The sequence below is a fragment of the Dendropsophus ebraccatus genome, chromosome 2, assembly GCF_027789765.1.
Source record: "Dendropsophus ebraccatus isolate aDenEbr1 chromosome 2, aDenEbr1.pat, whole genome shotgun sequence".
NCBI lineage: Eukaryota > Metazoa > Chordata > Amphibia > Anura > Hylidae > Dendropsophus > Dendropsophus ebraccatus.
The window spans coordinates 63,966,779-63,991,753 of NC_091455.1; the positions used below are offsets into that span (position 1 = coordinate 63,966,779).

The following is a 24,975-nucleotide window of genomic DNA, read 5'->3' on the forward strand; positions in this document are numbered from 1 at the left end:
AGAGGCATTTACATTTATATCACTTACAAGAAACACATTCTATGCAAGCTTTGAAATTGTACTAATGTCCAGTAAGTCCTACACACTTCCCGCCTTCTCAGTGGTTTAGTTTTCCATCTAAGACATCTAAGAGGTCATTTTAGAAAGTTCTTGCAAAACAGTAAGCAACTTATGTTTTTCAGTTATATAGTACAGCGAAATAAAAGAAAACTACAGTCCCACAAGTTTTACAATTGCATTCCACCCCCAACTGTCCCGCCAGATTTACTAGGAGGCGCACGCCATACGGTGGGCACAGAAATGTACACCTGCTCCTGACCAGGTGTAGATTTCCGCGATAATTTATGCCTGCTAGCAGGTGTAGATCATGATAAATCAGGTGCAGGAAGAGGCCACGCCTTGCCGCCCCCTCCCTGGTATACGCTCGGCCGCAGCCTTTACAAATGTCCCCCTTTGAGTTGAAATGATAAAGTAGTTAAACTACTTCTTACATTTTGTACCTGATGTTTGGTCCTGCTTATCTTTGCTAATTCCAGATTTATGGTGCCCTTTCAGTGTAATGTAAAAATACTCAGAATCACAAAAGTTTGTGATGTAAGATTAAAATATGTGGCTACCTGTCCTATGGTTCAATAGGCTTAAAAAAAAATTCCCCCCAAAATAAGTAATATGTTCCTAGTTATCATCATTTCTTCACTAGTTTTAGAGTTTGAATTTTCTGGAACTTAGGACAAAAGCTATATTTGACCCTGTTAACTTGTAGCCATAGCATTAAATATCAGTGTACAAGGTCAGCGTGTACCATGATAATTGATCACTATTGTGTACCATTCACTTTAGCACTGTATTACGTTATGGAGTTTATGAACGCATCAGGGTCTGATGATGACACATCTTCCTCCGCTTGTCTTGACTAGTAATAAAAAGTTAATCACTCAGAAGTGGTGAGGTTGCCATTGTAGTGAATAGTCAGTCTTGGTTAGCAGTGAAGCTGTGATAGGCTGGTGGCTTTTACCCAAGAGAAGGTGATAAAATATAGAGGAAACTCATAGGAAGTTTTTCTTTAGGGTTATTGGACAGGCTCCAGCTCTTTGTTTGTCATGATGGAAATGAACAGTGTGCAGTGATTATGGTCACTGTCTAAACAGCCTTATCCCTGTGAGCTTCCTGTCTGGTGTATGGTCACTGGAAAGTCTCAGCCCTATCACCTGCATTCCTCCAGTGACAAAGAGCAGGCAGGACCAAGTGGTCTTCTCCAGACTCGCGAGAGACAGAGACGAGCTGTCAGTTCTCAGTCTCATCTTCCTGACAAATTGCAAGAAATTCTTTAAATATTCAGCATTTTGTTCCTTAATAAGCAAGGACATACTGTTTTTATTTTTTTCTATACATCAAATCTTCTCCGGTAAATTGCCACCCTCTTGCTGTATGGGTGTCATTGACTGAATTACATTTTTATTGACAAAGCCTGCAGCTAGGTTTTCTAAAGATTTTAAGCTCTTTTCGTGCCACACGTAACCTTTTCCTACTTTATTGTTTATCCAATGACAAAATATCCATTAAAAGCTATTGCTTTCTTAGCTGTTTTCAAAACCCCTATTCCAAGGCCAATCTTCTTTCAGACGCTTTCTGGTGTATTTGTGCTTTAGAAAGGTATGAGGGACAATGGCGAAGATTTCTGATTATTAACAACACAAAAGCACCCAAATTACTCCTCTTTACACAATGTTGGAGAAACATTGTTATAGGTGTCCTCTAAAGAGTTAAATTCCATATAGCCTTGAAATTAAATTGAAATAAGCTAAAGTGGTCATATGTTGCATGTCGCCTACAGTAATACATGTCAGGCTATAATCAGGTTTCCTTCTGTCTCTGGTTCATTACCGATTTGGAGAACGTTTTAAGATGCTTGTCCAGATTCTCACTCTTGACATTTTGAGCATCCTTGTCTGAAAATAAGTTTTCAATGGTAAAATGGTTTCTGCTAGCTATATCTCCTCTGGAAGAATGTTTTGCTCTCCCCTATGATTCCACTTAAGGCTCCACGACTGCTAAGTTCAATTGTTAAAAGAAGCAAGATTGTTTAGAGTTTAGATCTACCAGACACGTGGGATTTGTCTTTTCCATTCCAGCTATCAAAAAGTTTAACCCTTTGCCCTCACATTTCTAATTGTAAACCTTTTAGAACCTAAACGAGTCATTTATACGGAGTGAGAGCTAAAAAGCAGAGTGAAATGCCTGTTGATAATGGTGCGTGTGTATATAACAGGTATATTTTGTTACATTTCAGGGACCAGCAGAAGCACTCGGGGGATCCAGATTATGCAAGACAGGATTTCTTGAGGATGTTTATCACGCTAGTGTGTTCAGGAGCGTATGTGAAGGGCAGCCTCTCCTAAATGGTAAGGTCAACTGGAATACGTTTACTATTTGTTACAGTGTTTTGGTTTACAGAATTTTCTTGGATGACAAGTTTTTGTCATTTACAAAGCATCTATACTGTGTATACTGCTAACCTGTTCCTACAGTTATATCCCCGACTCTTCTTTTCTAGTTACCAACTGCTATGTAGTTAGTGTCATTTTTTTTAAGTAGGTTTTAAATGGTTGATTAAAGGGGTTCTCCTCTTTGGACAACCATTCCTTTTTAGAAATGTCCCTGTATTACAAGTGTCTTTCTGCTGGGACTTCTTGCAGTCATCTGTTCTCCAATGTCAAAAACAGACTAAGATCTTGAACAAAAGACTGTGCTCTAATCATTCAGAATCCCCTGAGTTAAAATTAACAACCTTTTTAAAGTTTGACCACTATGTGACAAATAGTTGCAGCAATTAGCAGGTCATAACATCCACATGTACTTTTAGCTGATGACCGGTCAGAAAAGTCCAACATGATCATCTACCAATTTGTTGTATGCACTTTAGACATACCTTTACACTTTTAAAATAGTGACTGCCTGAAATGGTCAAAATAGCTTATTTTGGATCAGTTTAATGTAAAAAGTGATTGCATACAATATATAATAGCTGAACCTGCCGATTGTGGCTGGGGAGAGAAGGATACACCCAATCCTTCCTAATACTTTAGTTCTCTGGGAGATAAATGTGTATGGAGGGATTGGGAGCGATTCATATAGATGGTTTTAGCGGCTGCACAAAAGATCCGTCAAGTGAGGGTTTCCTCAGTTGTCGACTGATCGCTGGTCCTTTCACGTGGGCTGATTATCGGGTGAGTAAGTGTTATAGTTAGCGATAATCTTCCTCTATAAAAGAGCATTTAGGCTAGGCAGCTTTACTGAGACTGGCTCTGAGACTGCAGCTCACATAAACTAGCCATTGAATTGGTTAGACCAATATATACATAAAGCACTTTCTGACTTCTGAATCTCAACCCTCTCTGCACATAGATTGTAAGCTCTCATGAGTAAGGCCCTAACATTTTGTAATGTGTTATTTTGTCTGTATTTGTACTTCAGAACTGAAGTGCTGTGGAATATTTTAGCACTATATAAATATCAATATTATCAGATTCACCTTCTCTCCTGTTTCTGATGATGTCAGAGACTTACACAGTCCTCTCTACCTTATTCATTCCCTGTGCTTTACACATTAGCTCTTTTTCAGACTGATTATAATCACTTGCCATCCCCCCAAGTCCAGTGATTCTTGAAGAGCTATTTTCCTCTCCAACAATAACAGAATGTTAAAAAACACCAAACAACTAAACTGCTAACAGGGAAGTTGCTGTAATTCAGACTTTTAATGAGGTAGAGATCTGTCAGACTTCTTCTTTAAGCTCAGGGTGGCAGGAGTTTACATTTCAGGGGGTATGATTCTGAGGTCTGTATATGTGTATGGGGACCTACTGACTCTTCCCTATTGGATGATATCGGAAGAGAGGTTAGATTTAAACTGCCTTACCCTTTTGTTCTCCAAGAGATAAGCTGCCTCCAGAGCTATCTGGCAATGGCTTATTTTTCGTCATTCGAATCACAAAACATGAATGTTTGGCCTTGACATTGTCATGTGTATGGGGAAATCAGTAGAGATAGATGATGGCTGACCAAACTTTTGGTCAACTGTTATTTAAGATGTATGTCCTTCTAAGCCCAAGAGTTGTGTTCCTTTCTGATTAGTTACTGTTTAGTTAAGTATTGGGGGGTAGGTGAACGTTTACAGCCAAATAGTAAAATCCCTATATCTTCACAACTGGATGTAGAAACAAAATCAAATCACCAATATAATCAGGGAATCAAATTCTAATAGGCCACAGGTCCTCTAAATACCAACAAAGAGTTGTATATGGTGCATGAAAGTGTAGGAACCTTAGCGTGTATTCTTGTATATCTCACTTACTTTGTGGAATTTCCTGCAACGAAGAGAGAGGTAAATTGATCCTTGACAGTTTTGCATATAATTTCCTTGGCATTACCATGTCCTAATATATTATGCGCATCTAGAATGTCAGGAAGGCTTAGTTTGTTATTTAGTAATATTATTTTTTCATTTTGATTAGAAAAACAACATTTGGCGGATGTGAGTTTATTGAGCATCCTTATACCCGTCCTGTATCTTTTATAGCTTAGAAGAGTAAATTGAAAGCCTAGTGTATCTGACTACAAATGCCAGAGGCGGCCATTTTACAGCTTAAACATTATGAGGCCTGTTTCTTTTTTAAAAAAAAATCAGAATAATTATTGTTGGTGCTTGTGTCACACTGTTATTTGTTGATATAAATTACTAATTACATTCGCTGTAAATAATTGGGCATGTTGACATTTTGAAATTTAATTTAACATCTGCCAGGGTAGAGTAGGTAAGAAGGCCACCATAAACATTACAAGATTTGGAGTTAATTCAACTTGTATGGCCATCTTAAATGTTTAAACCAATGGACCAGGAGTAGATTTCTCGTGGTTCGTTGTATGATATGTATAATATGGCTGTATAATATGCCACGATATAAGGGAAGCCCTTTATTCCCCGCTCGTTGTCTTTGCTATGAAATGCACAGACAGCAACCAGCGAACCACGGAAGAAGTAGCAGGAGTGGCTGCCCATTGATCCTGATCCTTAGATCATCTGGGCTGCCCATTGAAGTCAGTGGTGGTCCGTTGCCACTGCTCCTATTACACAGAGCGACAAGCAGCAGCCTCTCGCTGGACTAATTTTTAACACATTGCGCATGTCGGACGATCTTTGTCTTTCAACATGCAATATTACACCAAATTATTTTTGGCCGGAACAGCCGGTAATCCGCCAAGTACGTCTGATAATCTTTTGGTGTAATAGGACCTGTACCCATCCATCATCATCAGCCTTTATTTCCTGGTTTGATCGTTCCATGCTGTCATATTTAGGACTGTGGCGGTTCCCTCCATGGTTTGATTATGCGCACACATATTACCGGTATTTTGTCTGTGAGCTTGTTGCTGCTTAGTTAATTTAGATGAAGTTGAGCTGATAAAAAGGTTCCGTTTCCAGTGCTTTGAAGTAGATTATAAGGACCAATCTCTCTTCCTTTAGTTTCCTATCTTGCATATAAATCTTGCTAGATGGATTGAGAAGGTGCCAGAGGAATGGATTCTTGAAACAAAAAGCTATAGACTTGATTTACCTTGACTGTGTATAGCTATAGCTCACAGTAATGATATTTTCACATAGCATTTTGCATTTTTCAACTGTAATTGAAACTTAAATGCAGGAGGAAATGATGAACGGAGATGTTTTCTGAATTAAGGTACTCAGTTCTCCTCCTGCTTTAATCGCTTAATGCATACATTTATAAAGGGTGATCTGTTTAGGAAACGAAGGGAATTTCAAATTAGACCGGATCTGTCAGGTTTTTAGGGAATTAAGCATAGATAATTCTATCCTAATGCAACAGTCTATTCTAATTTACTTTTTACTTTGTCCATATTAGTAGATAGAACTTAGGTCTTTTTTGTCAATTACCAATTCTTTTTAATTAGGCAATACCATGCAAGTGCACTTCTTTGTAATAAGCTCCATTAATGGCCCAGAAAAGCATTTTGTTTCATGACCACAAGTGACATAGTGCTCGATTATAAGACTGTGCATTAATGAAACTTCACTTTCATTTAAAAGACAACAATCTTACCACCGTTTTCATGTAGCAGAATATTCCAACCACACAGATTTATTTATTTTTTTTGCACTTTATATTTACGAGAAATCCCTACAAGTATTTTGGGAGAAAAAAACTGCATTTGTAAGAACTCAGCAATTAAAAAATCATTAAAAAAAAGTCATAGTAAGCAAAAAAACTAAAAACAAAAACTTAACCACTGAAATAGAAGGCACAGATGTGATCTTATGTTTTATTAAAAGAAAACCTGTCTTGTCCCTATTCTGTGTACACATAAATAGTTAGGAGCTTAAAATGTTTTTACTTGCATCTTTTGTCATAAAAAGAAGAACATAACTATAGTGAACACAGGCTGCAGAATGGAGGAAAATAGAAAATTATGTTTTAGCATTATTTAACAGAAATGAAAGTAGTAAAGTAATAAAAGCCATCTAATTTTTAACAGGCGGCAGGGGCAGGGGAGAGAGTAACAATAAAGCATCACTTATCTCTCCCTGTGCCCACGATACGCTGCCTCACTGACCTCGGGAGGCATTTTCCCCTGAGTTGTGATGATGTCACGACTCGGGGGGAAATGCCCTTCCTGGCTGATGGACAGCCCGCTTAGCCAGTCAGTGACTGGAGCGGCATCCCCAGTCCCCAGTTGGGGACTTGTATTGCCTTGGATCTTGGTTCATTAATAGAAGGGCATACCAATAGCAAACACCTAAGATTTGACAATTCCTGGCACTGTAATGGCAGGCGTTGGGCTGTATTGGGTTGTATTGTTGGGCTTTTGGCTTATAGAGGGATATGCTCATCGGGATATGCAATTATTTAATGTCAGACCTTCTAATTTTAGAGTTTTTTAAGGTAAAGTTCTTCAAAGGTAAAGTTCTTCAGTAATGGGTGGTCTGCAGGCATTTCAAAACTTTTTGTATGTTAATAAAATTGTTTTTTTTAGGTTGTAAATCAGTTTAGATAATGAAGAAGTAGCCTAGTACAGTAATGGAAAGACTGGTCTAGCAACACAAATATTCAGCTAATTTGTTGGAGCTGAAGTCGGCTTTAATCCCAGCCTGCCTGCCTGCCTGCCTGAATTGTCAGTAATCTTCATTGGTGCTTGGAAACAGCGCTGAGCAGCAGATAACCAACTAATTAATTCATTTTTAAAATAGAATTGCCATCAGCGACTGAATTTAAATAAAGAACTGTTTAAGTTTTGTGCCGGCAAAAACATACCTTACATAAGTGTGCCGGCATTATATATATGTGCAGAAAAATGGCTGTTCTAACTCTACTTTCTATTAGTCTTGCAGGAAATTGAAATAACTCATCAGTTTCCACCTTTAGGGAAATTTGATAGTTTAGCTCTGTATGAAAATTATAGCGCAGTATTTATGCTGAAGATATCAAAGAAGACTACCTGTTGAGTTCTTTTTATAAGATAATCATCTACAAGTCTTTTATCTCAAATTTGCCGGAGACTGATACCACCATATCCATACGTTAAGCATTTATGGAGTTTCCCAGGGAGTTTTGCAGTTTAGAGCCAGTACATGAGGGAAAAATGTATCCGGTTATTAGACAATCTGCCATAATGCCTATCCCGTTTCCTCATGTGCTATGCAGCACACGGATCTGCAGCACCCTTTGTTTAGGAACATGTATAAAAACAATCAGACAGTGCGGTGAGCAGGCCCCGGGTTGCCACTTGCAAGGTGGTATGGTCACGGTTATGGCACAAGGGTACGTGGCTAGTCCACGGAGCCTGATCACGCAGCCCAATTGTTCGTTGTCCCTAATCAAGGCACCAATGATGACACCAATGACAGGGTTCGGAAACAACGGTAGTTGTATGTTTATTTGAGCAGCAACTCTATTAGCAACAGTCTCTGGATGCAACCAGGAATAATCAACTTGGCAGTAGACAGAATTAGTTATAACTGAAGAGATAGGTGGTGTTGCAATAGGCCGCGATCTATAAGTGTCTCTTTTGTTAGAAAGAATCTTTACTTAGGATGGGAGTAGTAGTCCCCTTGAGATACTGATGCTGGGTATAGTAGCTATGAAGAGAATACTTGCAGTTAGCGATGATGAGGAGGATATGGAGAATTGAACGATGAACCCAGATCTTGAAGTGGATAGGAGTTTTGTAGAATACAGCAGGTCTTGACTGGACCGGAACGGGTATACATATATCTAGCATAGAAGTGGTAGCGGACACGTCCACACCATGAGACTGGTGGCACCGGATCTTCTCTCCTCAAGACTAGAGAGGAACTGACCTAAACCCAAGCCAAAAGCTTGGTGGCTATTGGAGTTGCTATGGTAGCAGGGAATCATGTGATACTAGGCCTCTTGCATCACCACACTACATGACTGACAAATAGGTGAACCAATATACATAGCAGAACAGAGTAAGACGCAATAACATATCTAACCACTGGGGCAACATAAGACAAGCTTTTGCAGTGTCTATTACACTTTCCAGCACTAAACCAAGCAGAATACCTTTATAAAGAAAAGAACCTATGTGCTGGGACACTGCAACAGTAGTGGATATCCACAAGTTTAAGTGAATGCTCTTCGCACTCATCGATTTAAAAAAACAGTAGTGGAACAGCAGGTTCTGCTGAACCTGATCACTAAACCGCTTAATCCCGCTTTCTCGAAAAGATGAATGTAGCCCTAGGGATGCACCCATGTTTTCCAAGCAGAAGGATTTTCCAACAGCCAAGCGATCAGGTTCAGATGTGGCTGAAAATACTGTAAGTTTTCTCATCTTATAATAACATTCGTTAGAAATTCATGCACCAACATTTTATGGACACTACTAGCCACCGGATTGTTAGACAGAACACTAAAAATATCAGGAAACTATATTAATTTTATAGATATACATAGAAAGGTTTATAAACAAGTAGTTAAGCTTTTTCAACTTTTACAGATATACTGCTGCAGTGATGCTCTGTTGTTCTCCATTATTTTGTAGACATTGGCTACTAGTCCCTTGCACAGAGCTGCACGGTAATTTACAGCAATTTTATAGATAGAGGGGGAGAAGTTTACTAATATATAGTAAGGCTTTTACTCTTTTATACCTCTGCATTGATGACATGTTGTCCCCACACTTCCATAAGGCCACCACATCCCCGCTGCCATTGGTGACTTACAGATGACCACACTCACATGTAAAATTTCTAACAATGACCTCAGGGTAAAAAAATAGGAACATTGCCTATAAGCTTCATTGTGTGAATTTAGCTAAATAGCTTAACTTAGATTTCCTAATCAAGTTCATTGTGCCCCTATAAACTAGACATATTGGTTAAAAAATGTGAGTTACCCCAACCTGAAAGAAAGCTATGCATTTCCCGAACACCCATTGTCCTTATTCTCTTATGTCGAAGCCACTGTCCATGTACCCTATATAGGCACAAGCAGTGGCGTAGCTACCATAGGGGCAGGGCACGCGGTTGCTATGGGGCCCGGGTCACAAGGGGGCCCCGGCCCCTGCTGGCAAAGCGTGGCCTGAGTCCATGATGTTAGGACACTGACAGTGTCTCAATGACCCGCCGGAACCCCATCACCCCAGCGTCCGGGAACAGCCCGCCACAACCAATCACCCTACTTCCCTCTCCCAGGATGTCAGTGCAGCCACGCCGTCCACACGCCCCTCCCCCCGGAGCACTGCATCCCCCCCAGGGAGCAGTCACAGCACCTTCACCGGTAGGAGACTCAGGGCTGCTGCCTGACACCTTGCACGCCACACGCCTGAAGCTTTTACATCATTCCAGGTGGAGATGCCTACAGTCTATAGGCATCTCCACCTGGAATGATGTAAAAGCTTCAGGCTTGTGGAGCTCGCAGCACAGCATCACAACAATGACGTGCAAGGTGTCAGGCAGCAGCCCTGAGTCTCCTACCGGTGATGGTGCTGTGACTGCTCCCTGGGGGGCGCCTGGATGCGGGCAGGTGATGGTGCTGTGACTGCTCCCTGGGGGGCGCCTGGATGCGGGCGGGCGGACTGCAGCCCCGCTCCTTACATAAACAAACTGCCTGCGGCCTGGAGTGGAGAAGACAGAGTGTGACAGGCAGGTGACATCATCACTGCCCATCCTACTGCCAGAGGAGAGCCACAGCGCGGGAGCCAGGCCAAGTAAGCATGCAGCTGCATGGGGGGGGGGACTATTGGGGACCTAGTTGCTAAATGGGACAATATTGGAGATATAGCTACTATATGGATCATTACGGTGGGCATAGCTTCTATATGGGGAACTATTGGTGGCCTATCCACTATATGGGGTACTATTGGGGGCATAGCTAGGGCACCATTGGGGGCTTAACTATTATATAGGACACTATTGGGGGAATAACTAGTATATGGAGCAATACTGGGAGGAGTTAGCTACTATATGGGGCACTATAGGGGAAATAAACTACTATTTGGGACACTATGATAGGATTACTGCATGGGAGAAATAATGGGTAACTACTGTGTGGGGGCACTATTATGAGGTAACTATGGGGGTAGGGGGCATTATTAAAGGTTACTAAAGGAACTAATACTAAATGTGCTACAGAGCCATTATTACCATTTGGGGCACTATGGATGGGCAGCTTCTATAGAGGTGGGTAGGTGGTGTAATAAAAGTGCAGAGCCTAAAATGTGTGTCTGACAGATTTGGTGGAGATGAGTGGTGACCAGAAGATGTCATCATGACAGCCGGGGCCAAGTGGGATATACAACCAAAGAGGAAGACGTCACGTGTGAGTCACTGGATGTACTGTAACTGTGCTCACTGTACGGAGGTAACAATGTTCTGCATATAAGGTGTTATATACAGTATGATGGTGTTAGTCCTTATGTGGTCATAGTATGGCGGTATTAATTGCCCCCTGCATAGTGTTATTGGTAAAATTAACCTTGGTATAATGGGTTTAATTTACTAACACTATAATGGTAACATGTAGTTGTTATGTGGTGGTAATATCTGGTAATGGTGTTATCATTTGGCCTTCTTATAAAGTTGGTCTCAGTGTACTGGATATGTTCAGTATGGTGGCACCATGTGAAGACTTTTAGTGAGCACCCCTCTATGTATCCCAGGCCTCACTGACACCTGTTGATACCAATCCTCCGCTCAATAGGATGTGTCCCCACAGTCTCGCCTGTAAGTGATAGTTGGAGGAGTCAGATTTCCAGGAGGAATAGCAGGGGGACAGCATAATACAGAGGCAGGAAGGAGCACTGAATTATTTCAGTAGTATAACTCGAAGATCTTGGGACTCGGTTTTTCTTGAAGAAGAAACTTAATAGTTTATAGTTAATAGTTTACTGGGCAAAATACTTTAACCTATATAGTTATCAATGACAGATGACAAAAGAGCAGAGCAATTCTCTACTATTGCTCTGTATTCTGCTTCTCATCACTACTGTATACTCTTATATAGTTTGCAGGGTGATAATACTCTTCTGCATCTACATAGACCTAATGTACCTGAAATTAATTCTGCACGTTCACAGTGTTTGGTGGTGGTAGACGTTTTGTGCTTTGTGTGTGTGTGTGTGTGTGTGGGGGCCTCTGCAGTTTTTTGCTATGGGGCCCCATGAATCCTAGCTACGCCCATGGGCACAAGAGAAATCATAGCTGAGATAGAGAGCCGCTCTTTAATGGCGGCTGCCGCTCTGTGGGCCTGACCCATCCATGCATTACATGGAAGGTCATTCATTTGAATGAGAACAAGAATATTCTGCACTTTCTCAATATCTTCTATCAAGCACGTCTTTTATGTAAATTAGGCAATTCAGATCTTAGTATGTGAATGTTTTTCATCAGACAATCTGCATAAGTAGATCAAGACAGAGAAAACTAGTCACTGTATAATTCACTGCATTGTTAGGAACAGACAAAATGCATATACATACACAACTGACTATTTGAAGCAGAGCACTGTGTTCTATAGGCAAAACATTTAAAATATGAAAAAGTCTATTGTTAAAGAGGACCTGTGGTCTCTCCTGACCTTTTTGCTTTATCAAACACTTGTATTCCCAATGAAATACTAATTCTGAAGCCACATTACTTATAGTATTGTGTTGTTCCTCTTTTAGGCTGGGTTCACACTAAGTTTTTGCAATCCGTTTGTTTAATCAATTTTTGCAAAATAACGGATGGGAAAATGGATGCATTTTTGTGCATCTGTTTTGATCCATTTTTCCATTGACTTCCATTAAGAAAAAACAAACTGATCAAAATGCATGTTTTTTTTAAGGACACAAAAATGTGGCCCACTACGTTTAATAACATAAAAAAGCGGATCAGAACGGATGCACACAGATGCATCCGTTTTTCTATCCATTTATTTGCAAAAATGGAAAAAAAAAAAAAAAAAAAAACGGATTGCAAAAACTTAGTGTGAACCCAGCTTTATGCTTAATATATAAAGATTTTTAACTTTATTAGTTTATAGGGAGTACTAAAACAGGCATGTCAGGAGAGGTCACAGGTCTCCTTTAGGTCCTATAGATGGCAATGTATAGGAATCATCTGATATATACGAAATAAATGCCCTATAAAAGTAAATGCCCTATACATTGGAGTTATATAAAATATAGTAATGGTTGTGAAAAACTTTATGTACAACTTACATTATGACATGGTACACTATAACATCACAGGTGCCAACATGTCATAACGGCAGGTTTGAGAGACAGTGTAAAATCAATGTTGAACCCAGGCGAAGCATAAGCATCTAATGGTAAAGGCGAATAAAATACATTTTTAAGGAATAACTATCATTATGTCATTGTAAATTTACTGTATTCGGCATTGGAGTTGACCAGCAGGTAATTGCATGCTTACAGTTACCAGCCTGAGAGCGAAGGTTAGTAATAAAGAAGAGAATGGATGGATGTCCTGAATATTGTAATGACTCAAGGCAAATGTGACAGACAATCAGGTGCTAATCATTGCAAGTGGGTGTTAGCGCCTTGGTAAGAAATGATAACCGGTGTCAGATGAGGAACGTAATAGTCATCATGAATCAGGCCGTTGTGTCAGCCTTCCCACCTCATTCGTTTGGCTTGAGAGGCTGCATTGTGTGAACGCCATCAGATATTTGACCCTGTCAACCCATTTTTATAAATGTGGAATTAGTTCTAAAATCTGAAATTTCATTTGTGTTATAAGAAACATAACAAACCGTTCCTCCTGTATTTATACAAAAGGACGCTGGTTGACCTCGGGGAGATCAACCAGAACACCGCAGAGACACCATCATGCGTCTCGACATCAGTGTATTCTAGAACATTGCCCCCTGTTAAATAAAATATGCAAAAGAACACTGCAGAGACACCGTCACGTGTCTCGACATCAGTGGACTAGCCAGACCTTCCTCCGGGAAGGAACAACCAAGCCAAGGAATGTCTCCATTCAAGGAAACCACCCAAGCAAGGTATCCATCCACAGTCAGCTGGTTCGGGGTATTTGCCCCTCATCAGTGTGGAGTAGGATTCTGGCTAGTGGGCGCAATTGCCTTCACGTGTCTTGATGTCAGTGTACCCCGAAACAGTTGTCTGTGGATGGATACATTGCTTGGGTGGTTTCCTTGAATGGAGACATTCCTTGGCTTGGCTGTTCCTTCCCGGAGAAAGGTCTGGCTAGTACACTGACGTCGAGACACGTGATGGTGTCTCTGCAGTGGTCTTTTGCATATTTGCCTCCTGTATTTATGTCAGTATATATGAGGTCTTGTACATGCCGGGTAGTGACAGGTGAATGTAATGCTATATCTCTCAGGTTTGATGCAGGAGAAATCTCTGGCCACCTCCTCTGGTAATAACATCTGATCGCCAAGGGACAGAAAAGCCTTAAAGAGTCACTGTCGTATTTTTTTTTTTTGCAGAAATCAATAGTCCAGGCGATTTTAAGAAACTTTGTAATTGGGTTTATTAGCCAAATCTGCCATTATCTGCATGTAAAAAGCCTTTTCCCAGGTCCCCCCCTCCTTCCTCTTTTTCATCCACTCTGAAAAATCTGAAAATTGTGACTTGTTGCAGGAGACGTACCCTGTCTGCTCTAGGGAGAGGGGAGGGGGGAGGAGGAAGGAGGGAGTTAGCCGGCAGCAGAAAGCAGATAACAGAGGATTACAGCCACGGAGCTGGGTGACAGCTGTAATCCGAGCTCAGACAGGTCACTGGTGATGGTCAGTAGAGATATCCCGTGAGGGATTTGTAGATTAACTCTTTGTTGTCCTGTTTTGGTCTTTTCTTTAGCTCTCTCCATAGGAGAACAATGAAGACGGGGGGAGAGCTTCAAACTGCTTTTTCATGATAAAAATGCATTTTTCGGATAATAAACCCAATTACAAAGTTTCTTAAAATCGCCTGGACTATTGATTTCTGCAAAAAAAAAATTCACGACAGTGACACTTTAATGAGACGACCCCTTTAAGATCTTATGACATTGAAATCTTCCCATATAACTTGTTCTTGTATAATCACGAGCCTACAATCCGAGATCCCTGCGGCTGCAACTAGTAATAACACTGCAACTGGTAAATGTGAAGGAGATCTAAAGAAGTAACACAGATAATTATTATGTATAGTATATGCAGATGAGCCATCCATCACTGAATACTTCTTCCAACGTATATTTAATTAAACCATCATTACAGAAGATTATCTTTGCCAGCAAAATATTTTCTGCTTATTCATCATCTGAATACCAATGACACAAGACAATGGCAGCTTATTTCTTGGCACTTGCTTCTCCGCAATGAAAAAAAAATGAAGGGCAAAGCTTTCCCTTGAACTTCCTGTAGTAAAAGATGTATGATTTCTGTGTGAGGAAACTCTTGTGAGAACGTAGTGTGCTGTGCACTGCTGCCGGACTCATTGCTGAGTAGCCTTTTCTTCTACAAAGCGTTCTTCAGTTAGGATTTGCATTCCTTGAGCAAAAACTGAAATGAATGAGCCTTATGTGAGTCGTGCAGATCAGAACTCAGTGACCCCCTGAAATAGAACTCAGTATTCGTGTATCTCTTATGTGCATATACATCATGGCTTCCGTTCAAAGCAGCCATGACAGCTGTGCGTGGTCTGTTTTCATTTTCTGAGAAGTCCCATTGACTTTTAGTGTAGTCTGTCAGGTTCCTATTAAGGTTAGGCATTTTTGACTACAGTAATAGCTACAGGCTACACAATCCCTGACGAAAAGCACAAGCCATAAAGTCTACCTGTTTTTTGTATAAACTTTTGACATAGAGACATGTCAAAAGTTTTGATTGTTCTGGATCTGAGTGTTCAGACCCGTACCGATTGGGAGAATGAGCGGGGAGAGGGCCGCGCTGCAGCACATCCTCTCCCATCTTTGTGTAAGAATAAAAGCGTCAGCATCATTAGACCTATATTACGAGCCTGACTCTTCATTTCTAACACAGAATGGGAGTGGACCGCGCTGCAGCACGTCCTCTCCCGCTCGTTCTCCCGATCAATATGGGTCTAAGCGGTACAAACAAGAGGTACACTTTAAGCATGAATAAAGCCTAATCTACTGGGAATCCTCTGGGACTCCAGAAGAATTAAGGGGCTACAGCCCAGGTGTGCTGCTATGTCCTATGCACATTGCCACCCCAGCCAGTGGCAGTGCAGAGAACTGTGAAGAGGATGCAGTGCTGTAGAAGCACAATAAAGTCATCCACAGGATTACTTTATGCCCCCCAACTTCTGAAACACTACTAATAATAAGGTGACAGGATATCTCTGTTGGCCTCCATCAGGTGTCACCTATGTCCATGGCTATGGCATTTGCGCCTGTAACCCTTTTCTCATACTGGTTTGTTTTACAACTAGACCGGCATTCGGGATGAGACATTCAGATCAACTTTTTTTACTATTTCAGATATGTATTTATACACCAAGGGGAGATTTATCAAAGGGTAAAACAAAGAGTCCGCTGCACAACGGCCAAAGAAATTGGGTGCCAGCTCCTTAGTACCTGATCCAAGGTACACCAATATAGAGTCCAGAAATTGAAGCGGCACCGCCGCTTTATCCGTGGATAAAGTGATCATAAGTTTATTTGCTCAAAACAGGATGGTAGCGACGTTTCTGTCCAAACAATATGGACTTGGACTCTGGCTTGAAAAAAGTCCATATTGTTTGGACAGAAACGTCGCTACCATCCTGTTTTGGTCAAATAAACTTTCGATCACTTTATCCACGGACGTGCCACTTCAATTTCTGGAATATATATATATATATATATATATATATGTATAAAAAAAAAAAAAATTCTTATATCTCTGTAGACCTAAGCATGAATACATGCTGCCAGCCTCTGTGCTTTCACCCTACATTACATTCCAGTTACTAATATACTACTACATTACCAAATTAAGGAGAGAATTCACTAGAATTAGATTTTTTTCTTTTTAGATGAGCGTCAGTTTACAGGACACTGCTTCACCTCTCAGGTTTAGGATAATCTCCCACTTGTGAAATGTGTTAATAATGCTGAATGATTACCTCGCAGTCACAATTAGTCATTTCCTGTATCTTTATCCCACAGCCGAGGTTCATTGCGGTCTAGTTTTGCAAAACCTATTTAAACTACAAAACTGGAAGTTCCAAAATTAGAAAGTTCCTCTTTTCTGCATTTTGGCTGAGCAATGATATGCTCCCATATGATCTATGCACTTTATAATACTTCTCTGTGTTATGTTCCTGTTAAATAAGGAGTCGCAGACAAGTGTTAGGAACACATTTCCCAGAATAATAAACTGTAGTTGCAAGAAATAAAAAGCTGAATAGCAGACCCCACTTCCCTACAGATCTACAGTATATTCACATTAACCAAAGTATATTCACTTGGCGTAAAGGGAAGCAACAACAGAGTATTCATGGGGAATATTGTGACAAGACAACAATTACAGCCAATTATCATACTTAATTACTGCAATTAAAAAATCATTATATTTCATAATAAATTGGGCTTACACATACAAATAACTAACAAATCCTACCTGACAGTTTTCTGAGCAAAACACTACAAAGTTGTGTCGCTAGTGGCAAAAAAACACACCACAGCAGTAGATCTGATGTTGTTCCTCAAGGCCTCAGGGTACAGTTAAAGTAATGGAAGGCTACAGGTTGAGCGCCAAAGTTAAGAGTCTTACTGTGCCGGCCCGTCTTGAGGTTATGAGCTCATCTGCTTTTAATTTCATGGTAATCTTATTATTATTGTTATTATTTCACCCATAGGACATATCACTAAGGCCTAATATGTTATTTATTAATCATCCCATAGGAAATAAACCCTAATGATTGGCGTTAAAGTCAGCGCTAAATGGGGTTGGCTTCTAGAGAATGTTTGGCCATGTTTTATCATAGTCTTAAATGTAGTGCGGCCCACCCTCACCCATGCTGGATTCGTTGAGGGGCGCATGCCGGTCAATGAATCCAGTGTATGTGAGGCCAACATGCTGCAGCCACAGAAATCTACACCAGCTCTCATCCTGTTAGGGCCAATTCAGGCTGAGTAAATTCGGCGGAATTCTGCAGCGGCGCTCTATGCTGCGGAATCCCGCCTATCTCAGTGTCAAACAAAGACTCTATGGAAGGGCTTGCGTGTCTCAGCTCTCCTCTGCTCTCCACACTAAGAATTAACATGTGAATTCTTTGAGTGGAGAGCGGAGGCATGCGAGCCTTCCCATAGAGTCTCTGTTTGACACTGAGACAGGTGGGATTCTGCAAAATTTACACAGTGTGAACTGGCCCTTACTGTTTACAGTTTATACCAAACTTGGCATAAAGTTGCGCCCATTTGCCCAGTCGGATTTAGATGCCGCCTAGGTAAATTCCTTCTAATGGCCAGTTTTTATCACTGGCCTTATGCATTGAGTGAGATATAAGCAGCATGTACTATAATAGAAGAGACATTATAACCTATGTAAAGCTACTTTAAAACCCACCAGCTGGTATTTTGCAAAATGTACAATCGCATCCCAGTGATATTTTTGACAAAATGGATATTCACAGAACTAAATGCAAATCCTGCATCATTGAAATGTTAATTTGAGCCGGGTCTTTCCCAGTCCTTAGAACACTCATGCGTATTTCCAGTGCTTTCATTTTCTCTACAATCTGTCAGTGTGATATTTGCATACAGCCTGTCAGGTGAATTTTGTTTGCATGTATAATCAATAGACACTGAAAACCTGGTGTCAAGAAATGTTAGGAAAGAGACGCAAATCAAATGAAGTGCTAGGGCTAAATATAGAGCGCAGGATCTTTTCATATTGTTTACCTAGTCCTGACGGTAAGAAATCCATGTTCAGTGATTGTTTTCAACACGATGCATAAAGTAAGACACACGTTTCGCTGTTGGAAGATCTGTATAGTGCAGAAAGGACAAAGAAATCCTTACAGCGGGGCGAAAGAAGCATTTTACTCGGGACTGCTTCTAACATTTTAATACTATTTTATTTCGGCGTCAGGGGGCTATGTTTCTACTACTTTTTTTAAAGTAAAGTAATGGTCATTGTTTTTAACCCCTTAAGAACCCATGACGTACCAGTACCTAAACTCCCTTCATAGAGGGTTAGGACCGGCTTCTACAACTTCTAATGGTGTCTGACACAAGCATACTCTATGTGAAGATAGCAGGTAACACTGATCAATGCTATGCAATGGCATAGCATTGACCAATGTATGCAATCTATTGTCTGCATGTAATAGTGCATGCTCCTCCACTGCCGACGAGAGGTTACACCACGGAATTCCGCCTGTTTTACTAAGTGTGAACCCTTAGAGATGGTCCTTAAGGGCAAAAAGCACCATGTTCTTAAGAGGTTAAAATAACAGGAGTTATTTTATGAGGGCAGCTGTAAATAATGATCATAATTACTATTAAAGGCCGTTATTTACAAACAACTTTTTTTCACCTAAAAGAGATGTGGGAACATAGCTTTAGCCTGTGCTAGCAGTTTATGTGCTGCTCACAACCGCAGACAATTCTAATGCATATAAGTATGTAGTATAAGACTATGAAGGACATACCTCATACAGATTTCTCTTTAGCACACCCTATTGATCTTACAAATAACCCAAACTACAGTGTTTCCGCCATTAAGAAAATAAACATTTAACCCAGACATCTACACATATAGCTTGGAGAAGCATGCAGCTGTGAGCTTCACCCCCTGGCTCACTCTTTGAGTCGTCTTGTAGCAGTTACGGCACCGAGACCCTATCAAAACCTATTAAAACTTTTTAAGTGATGGTAACGATTTAATGCTTGGGCTTCATATTACTGGCTTGCCCATGTATTGCAGTAATATTGTTTTACTGCATCTCTGTGGAGCCCTAACCTAAGAGTTGTGATAAAACAATGATACATTCAATAACTTTCTCTGTTTATGCCTGGAGGTCATACTTCTTCCATGCACAAGTTAGCCATTCTTAGGGTCAGAAAGTTTGTTCATGGCATTGAAATGCTAGCAGTTTTATTATGTGAGTATATCAGTATTGTAATAACTGTGACAAATTACAGCTCTGACTAAATGTATAGCAGGTAGATAACAGGTGCCCTGAGCATTAGTCTTTTATATGGTAAGCGGGTAAGCTGCCTTTAAGGCATCCTTAAAATTCATCTGTCATCGGCATCTTCCTTCCCAGAGACAGGCAGAGGTGAAAGTGATGCATTGTCTGTTTTGACAAGTTGATCTATAGGTGGTGATCAGCTGTGGTCTCTGGTGGCATGAGATGGCAGATGCCACACAAATCAGTGATCCTTTTAAAATTGACATTTTTTCCTGTGACCGGAGAGCACAGAAGGGCTAAGCTGTATGCAAGAAGCTCTTCTCTACACAACAGCTACAGAGACTCACACAGACAAGCTGATGTGTCCTTCTAACAGTGACCCAGCCTGACTCCACTACGAAACCACTGCTGATAGTGTACGAGCAACACACTGATAATGTTATCCCTGCAGGTGCCATCACCAGCAGTCTGTATTCTGTCAGTCGTTTGCTCCCAGGAGTTTAGGCATCCAGACCATTCTAAAGCTGAAAAACCTCCAGACATTGATAATAATGTTAGCTTTTGCATTCTTTGGTGTGAGTAAAAGGGAGAGTAACCAGTAACCATGATAGGAAAGGTAATAATAATACTTGAATTAGTGCCAGTGCTCATACTAGCTTGGGGCAACACTTGATATTAAAGGGGGACTTCAGCATTTTTTTTTCTGGTGTCATAAAATAATATAGATTTGTAATTTACTGCTATTTAAAAATCTCGTCTTCCAGTACTTTTCAGCTGCTGTATGTCCTGCAGGAAGTGGTGTTTTCTTTCCAGTCTAACATGGTGCTCTCTGCTGCCTCCTCTGTCCATGTCTAGTACTGTCCAGAGAAGGAAAAAGTTTTCTATGGGGATTTGCTACTGATCTGGACATGGACAGAGGTGGCAGCAAAGAGCACTGTGTCAGACTGGAAAGAGTACAGCACTTCCTGCAGGACATACAGCAACTGATAAGTACTGAAAGGATGCAGATTTGTAATCAGAAGTAAATAATAAACCTATATAGCTTTCTGACACCAGTTGGTTTGAAAGAAATAAAAAAAGTTCCCCTTTAAAGCTTAAACTTAAGTAGTGAAAAATATGATGACCGAAAGCAACTGTACAGTTTTAGTTATGCACTTTTATAGTGACGGGACAGTGTCAGTGTATGGTCACACCCCTTTGACAAGGAAAATGGTAAGCCTTCACTTTTGGAATGTTACTTCATAGGGAGCCCAGACATTTCCTAAGGCAGATGTTAGGAGGGGTGACAGGTTCTCTTCACTGTAATGGTATCAGTTTGAGGTTCCACATGAGCATGTAAACATAGAGGCAGGTGATGAATTCCATTTACAAACAGTGTATACGGCAAGCCATAGCCTCTGAAGGAACACTTAGCTATCTGCGTATGTTTAGCTGCACTATAAGCCAAATCATAGCCTCCATTTAGGTAGTTATTAGGCCCAGAACTGCTGTGGTGTGCGGATGAACAAAGGCCTCTTCGGTTTGAAATCTTGTTGAAGTTTGCATTTTATAGCAGCTGAAAGTGTTATTTCAACGCTTTTATTCTGTTTCTCTGCAGCTGACTCTGCCATAAAAGCTATTTACAAGGTAAACAGGTCAGGAGGGGAGCAAGTCTCACATTAGTTAACTGATAGGGAAGGAAAGGCTGCAGACAGATCAAGATGTTCCTCTTCTTGGCTCATGTCTTCACTTATCTATCAGGCGAATCTGTCCAGTCCGTCAGACAACTGCGCCCATACTGTTGCGAGGGATAGATCTTGGAACTAAGCAAAAACTAGCATTACATTGCCCTGTATCTACAGCAAACTAACGGCTGTCCAGGCATGATGGGAATTGTAGTTTTGCAACAGTTGTAGAGCCAAGGGTTCCCCATCCCTTGTCTAGTGCAACAGGCATAAGCACTAGGCCAGGTCTGACTTCAGGTCTGAAGTACACAATTGCCAGACACTGTTTGGTAAGACAGCATTCTGCGTCCGGGTGATTGTTCCATCGTCCGGGCAGCCCATAGAAGATAGCGGCGGTCTGCTGCCACCACTCTTATTACATGGAGCGACAGCAGCAGATTGTTGCTGTTGTGGCCGTTTAACTTTCAACATGTTGAAAGACATTGAAAGACAAAGATCAGCGGACACTCTGCATGTCGTCTGATTGTTGCCTTTTATTGCACAAAGCCATTATCGTCCGTAATGGCCTATAATCGATTTGTGTAATAGGGGTTAAGACTCAACATCTATAGGAATAAAGAGGCAGAAAAGTACGCCATGGTAGAAATCAGCATGGGGTCCGTATTTCTCTAATTGCTGACCCCATCGCTCATCCCCCCCAGGTCACAGCCTGAAAGGTGTTGCATTTATCTTCCCATTGCATAAAAATGAGGATGCTGTCCTGTATCTCCATTGACTGCTTCTAGTGCAATATCCTATGCCTTGAAGAGCTTTTTAGTTATTTTACAGGGCTTTACATGAGCTATAACGTAGAGGCACTTGCTGGGGGTGAGTATCTGATGCACATCAGGGGTTCTGCTTATTGGATGCCTGTTCTTCTACAATCTCCAAGAACCAAGCCAATGACCTCTATGGGAGGGCTGCTACTGTCCAGGGGGTCTTTTTGTTTTTCTTGTCTTTCAAATTCCAGAAAGTTTAGGTAGAAGGAGGAGCATCTCAGTTTAGGATATGACTACCCTGTCTGCATTGTACTTTTACTAGGTATTGTTTAGTACTGGAATAAAAGCCCTTTTCTGCTATTATGCATCAGGCGCCTGCTGACTAGGAAATGAGTGTCTTCATTCTCTTCAAACAATAGCATCGAAAGGGTATAGATCTAAAAAAAAAGGGGTGGGGAGCAGAAGCCATAGGGGGTGCATGATGCCTGCCTATACTTCCTATTAGCTGGTTTACATGGAAACCGCACTGCAGTGTCACTGCACTCTATGTTTGGTGCTTTTTTGTTTTACAGGGTGCTATGACTTTCCTGATTATTTCTGTTTAACCAATTACTAAACTGCGCACGTCAAGATTGTCACACATAGAATAGTCGTTCTCGGGCATTTGTTTAATGAAACATTTTCAGATCTGTGCTCATAGACACTTTAATAGTGCCTGACAGTATACAAGTTCAGCAATATGTCAAAATAGTATTACTCAGTGTGATGCTATACATTACACATGATACTGTTATATACTTAATGCTTGTTCCGTATCAAGGTTCTGAGAAACAATCCTTGTAACAACAACAGTGCTGGACATGACATTTTCACTTTTTTTTGTGATACTAGCCTCTCACACATGCTGTGCCATAGCACTGCCAATTGTCATTCTGCTTATTTCATCATAGGACAATTGCAAACTAATAAGCACTCCGCAAGAGAAATGTCTCTGAAGGGCAACTCATAGACAGCTGCCAAGTCAATGTCCAACCATTTAAAAACCCAGAAACTTGACTAAGAATATATATATATATAATATATATATATATATATATATATATATATATATATATATATATATATATATATATCTATCTCAGTACCAGTCAGTTCTGGTTACCTGGGTAAGATGGCTGTGATGCAACTTTTGCAAGGTACTTGTTCACCTTCTGCAGATACAGGTGGTGTAGATATATGTCTCTGGTTTGGCTGATATCCCTTGTCTTGTCTCAAGGCTCTTGAAAGGAGTTGTCCAGGCAGGCGACTTTGTTGCTATATACCAAGGGAGAAGGTGATTGAAAATAATAAACTATACTCTATAAACTCTCTATACTCTATAAACTATACTCACCTCCCTATACTCACCTATAATATCCTACTGCCCTGTCCCTGCTGTGCAGCTACTTTCAACTTTTAGGGTTGATGCTGCAGGCCTACCTAGCCAGTCAGTGGCCGCAGCAGTGTCCCGCATCAATAACTGATTGGCTGTGGTGGCCTATAACGTCAAAACCCCAGAATCCAGAAGTGGATGGAACAGTGAGATACCGACAGTGGCAGTGGAGCCAGGGAGGTGAGTAGAGTTTATTATTTCCCATCACTTGCCCTGGGCATATAGCAAAAAAGTCCCCTCCCTGGACGACCCCTTTAATGAGTTAGGCCCCGTTCCCACTGAGCAAAACTAGCGGAATTCTGCGGCGGAATTGTCCACTGCAGAATGCCGTTAGCATCCCGCTCATAATGGGAGTCTATGGGAGGTGCGCGCTCCTGTCCTGTCCGCGCTAAACGGCATTCCTCTAGTTTTGCTCAGTGGGAACGGGGCCTTAGACATTACATGCAGAATAGCTACATATGGGGGACACTATAGAGATAGTTTTCTTGCTTCTAAGGAGAGTTCAAGGGGTTATCCAAACGTAGAAAACATAGCAACACAACTCCATTCACTTTAATGGAAATTAACTGTATTATTAAAGAAAACTAAAGGACAAGAGTAGGGATGTTTTTAGAAAAAAATCTACTGTGTTTTGCTGTTCCTGGACAAACCCTTTAAATGCATAATTTCCCCAGGGAATATTGCTTGTAAGACTCCATGCACCACCTAGATCTCCCCAAAGTGAATCAATAAACCAAGATAAAGCAGTGGCGCTGTTTTCTTTCCTGCTGCTCCCCTCTTTTATTGGATTACTCTCAGAAATATAGAGAACAGGTTAAAAAATATTGCTGTAAAGGCGATTCACTAAAAAGGTGTAACTTCACATTTAAAAATGAAAATCTCAGGAGTGGCTGATCTTTAGGTTGTGTTCACACATCGCAGTCACATCATGTTGTTTGCTGTATGACCGTAATGTGTGAACACACAGACTCTCAAACGTGCTGTGATGGAGGAACTATGTATATGGCAGACTGGGAAATATGCTTTCTCACCAGTTTTCCTTCAGCTGGTAAACATTGCGGAACGCCATCTGATTGAACCTGTTTTCACAGCAAATAAGGGGTTGTTATATATGAAAATACCTTTCGGGCAATATGTCTTGTGATATGTTCTCACTGCAGCTGAAAAAGCCTTCACATATATAGCGTGTTGTCAAGAATCCTTTTTGCATGTCTTATTATTTTTGCCATAAAAATCTGAAGCGGGGTAATATGTTGCACTTTAAATCCTCAGGAGAGAATTGTCATCTCACCATTTATGACTGGTGGCATCTAACCCCTCTATGGCTGTTTTATCTGTATAAGTAATGTGATCCTTTCTGGGCAGAATTAGAATTTAAATAGCTTTTTTATGCTGTTACTTAATAGCAAGCAGCCGCAGACAGTGTTTTCAGTCTCCATTCCAACAGTGAATAGTCCTGGATTTAAGTCGCTGTTTTAAGTTGGGA

General features: G+C 40.8%; 1 protein-coding gene across 1 annotated transcript in view; it reads left to right on the top strand.

Annotated features, from left to right (window-relative positions):
* Positions 1–24,975, top strand: part of CDH2 (cadherin 2) — a 231,529-nt gene that overhangs the window by 30,377 nt on the left and 176,177 nt on the right. The window contains exon 2 of the mRNA XM_069957672.1: positions 2,291–2,402. Within this exon, the coding sequence (XP_069813773.1) occupies positions 2,291–2,402 (112 nt within the window). The remainder of the gene's footprint in view (positions 1–2,290; positions 2,403–24,975) is intronic.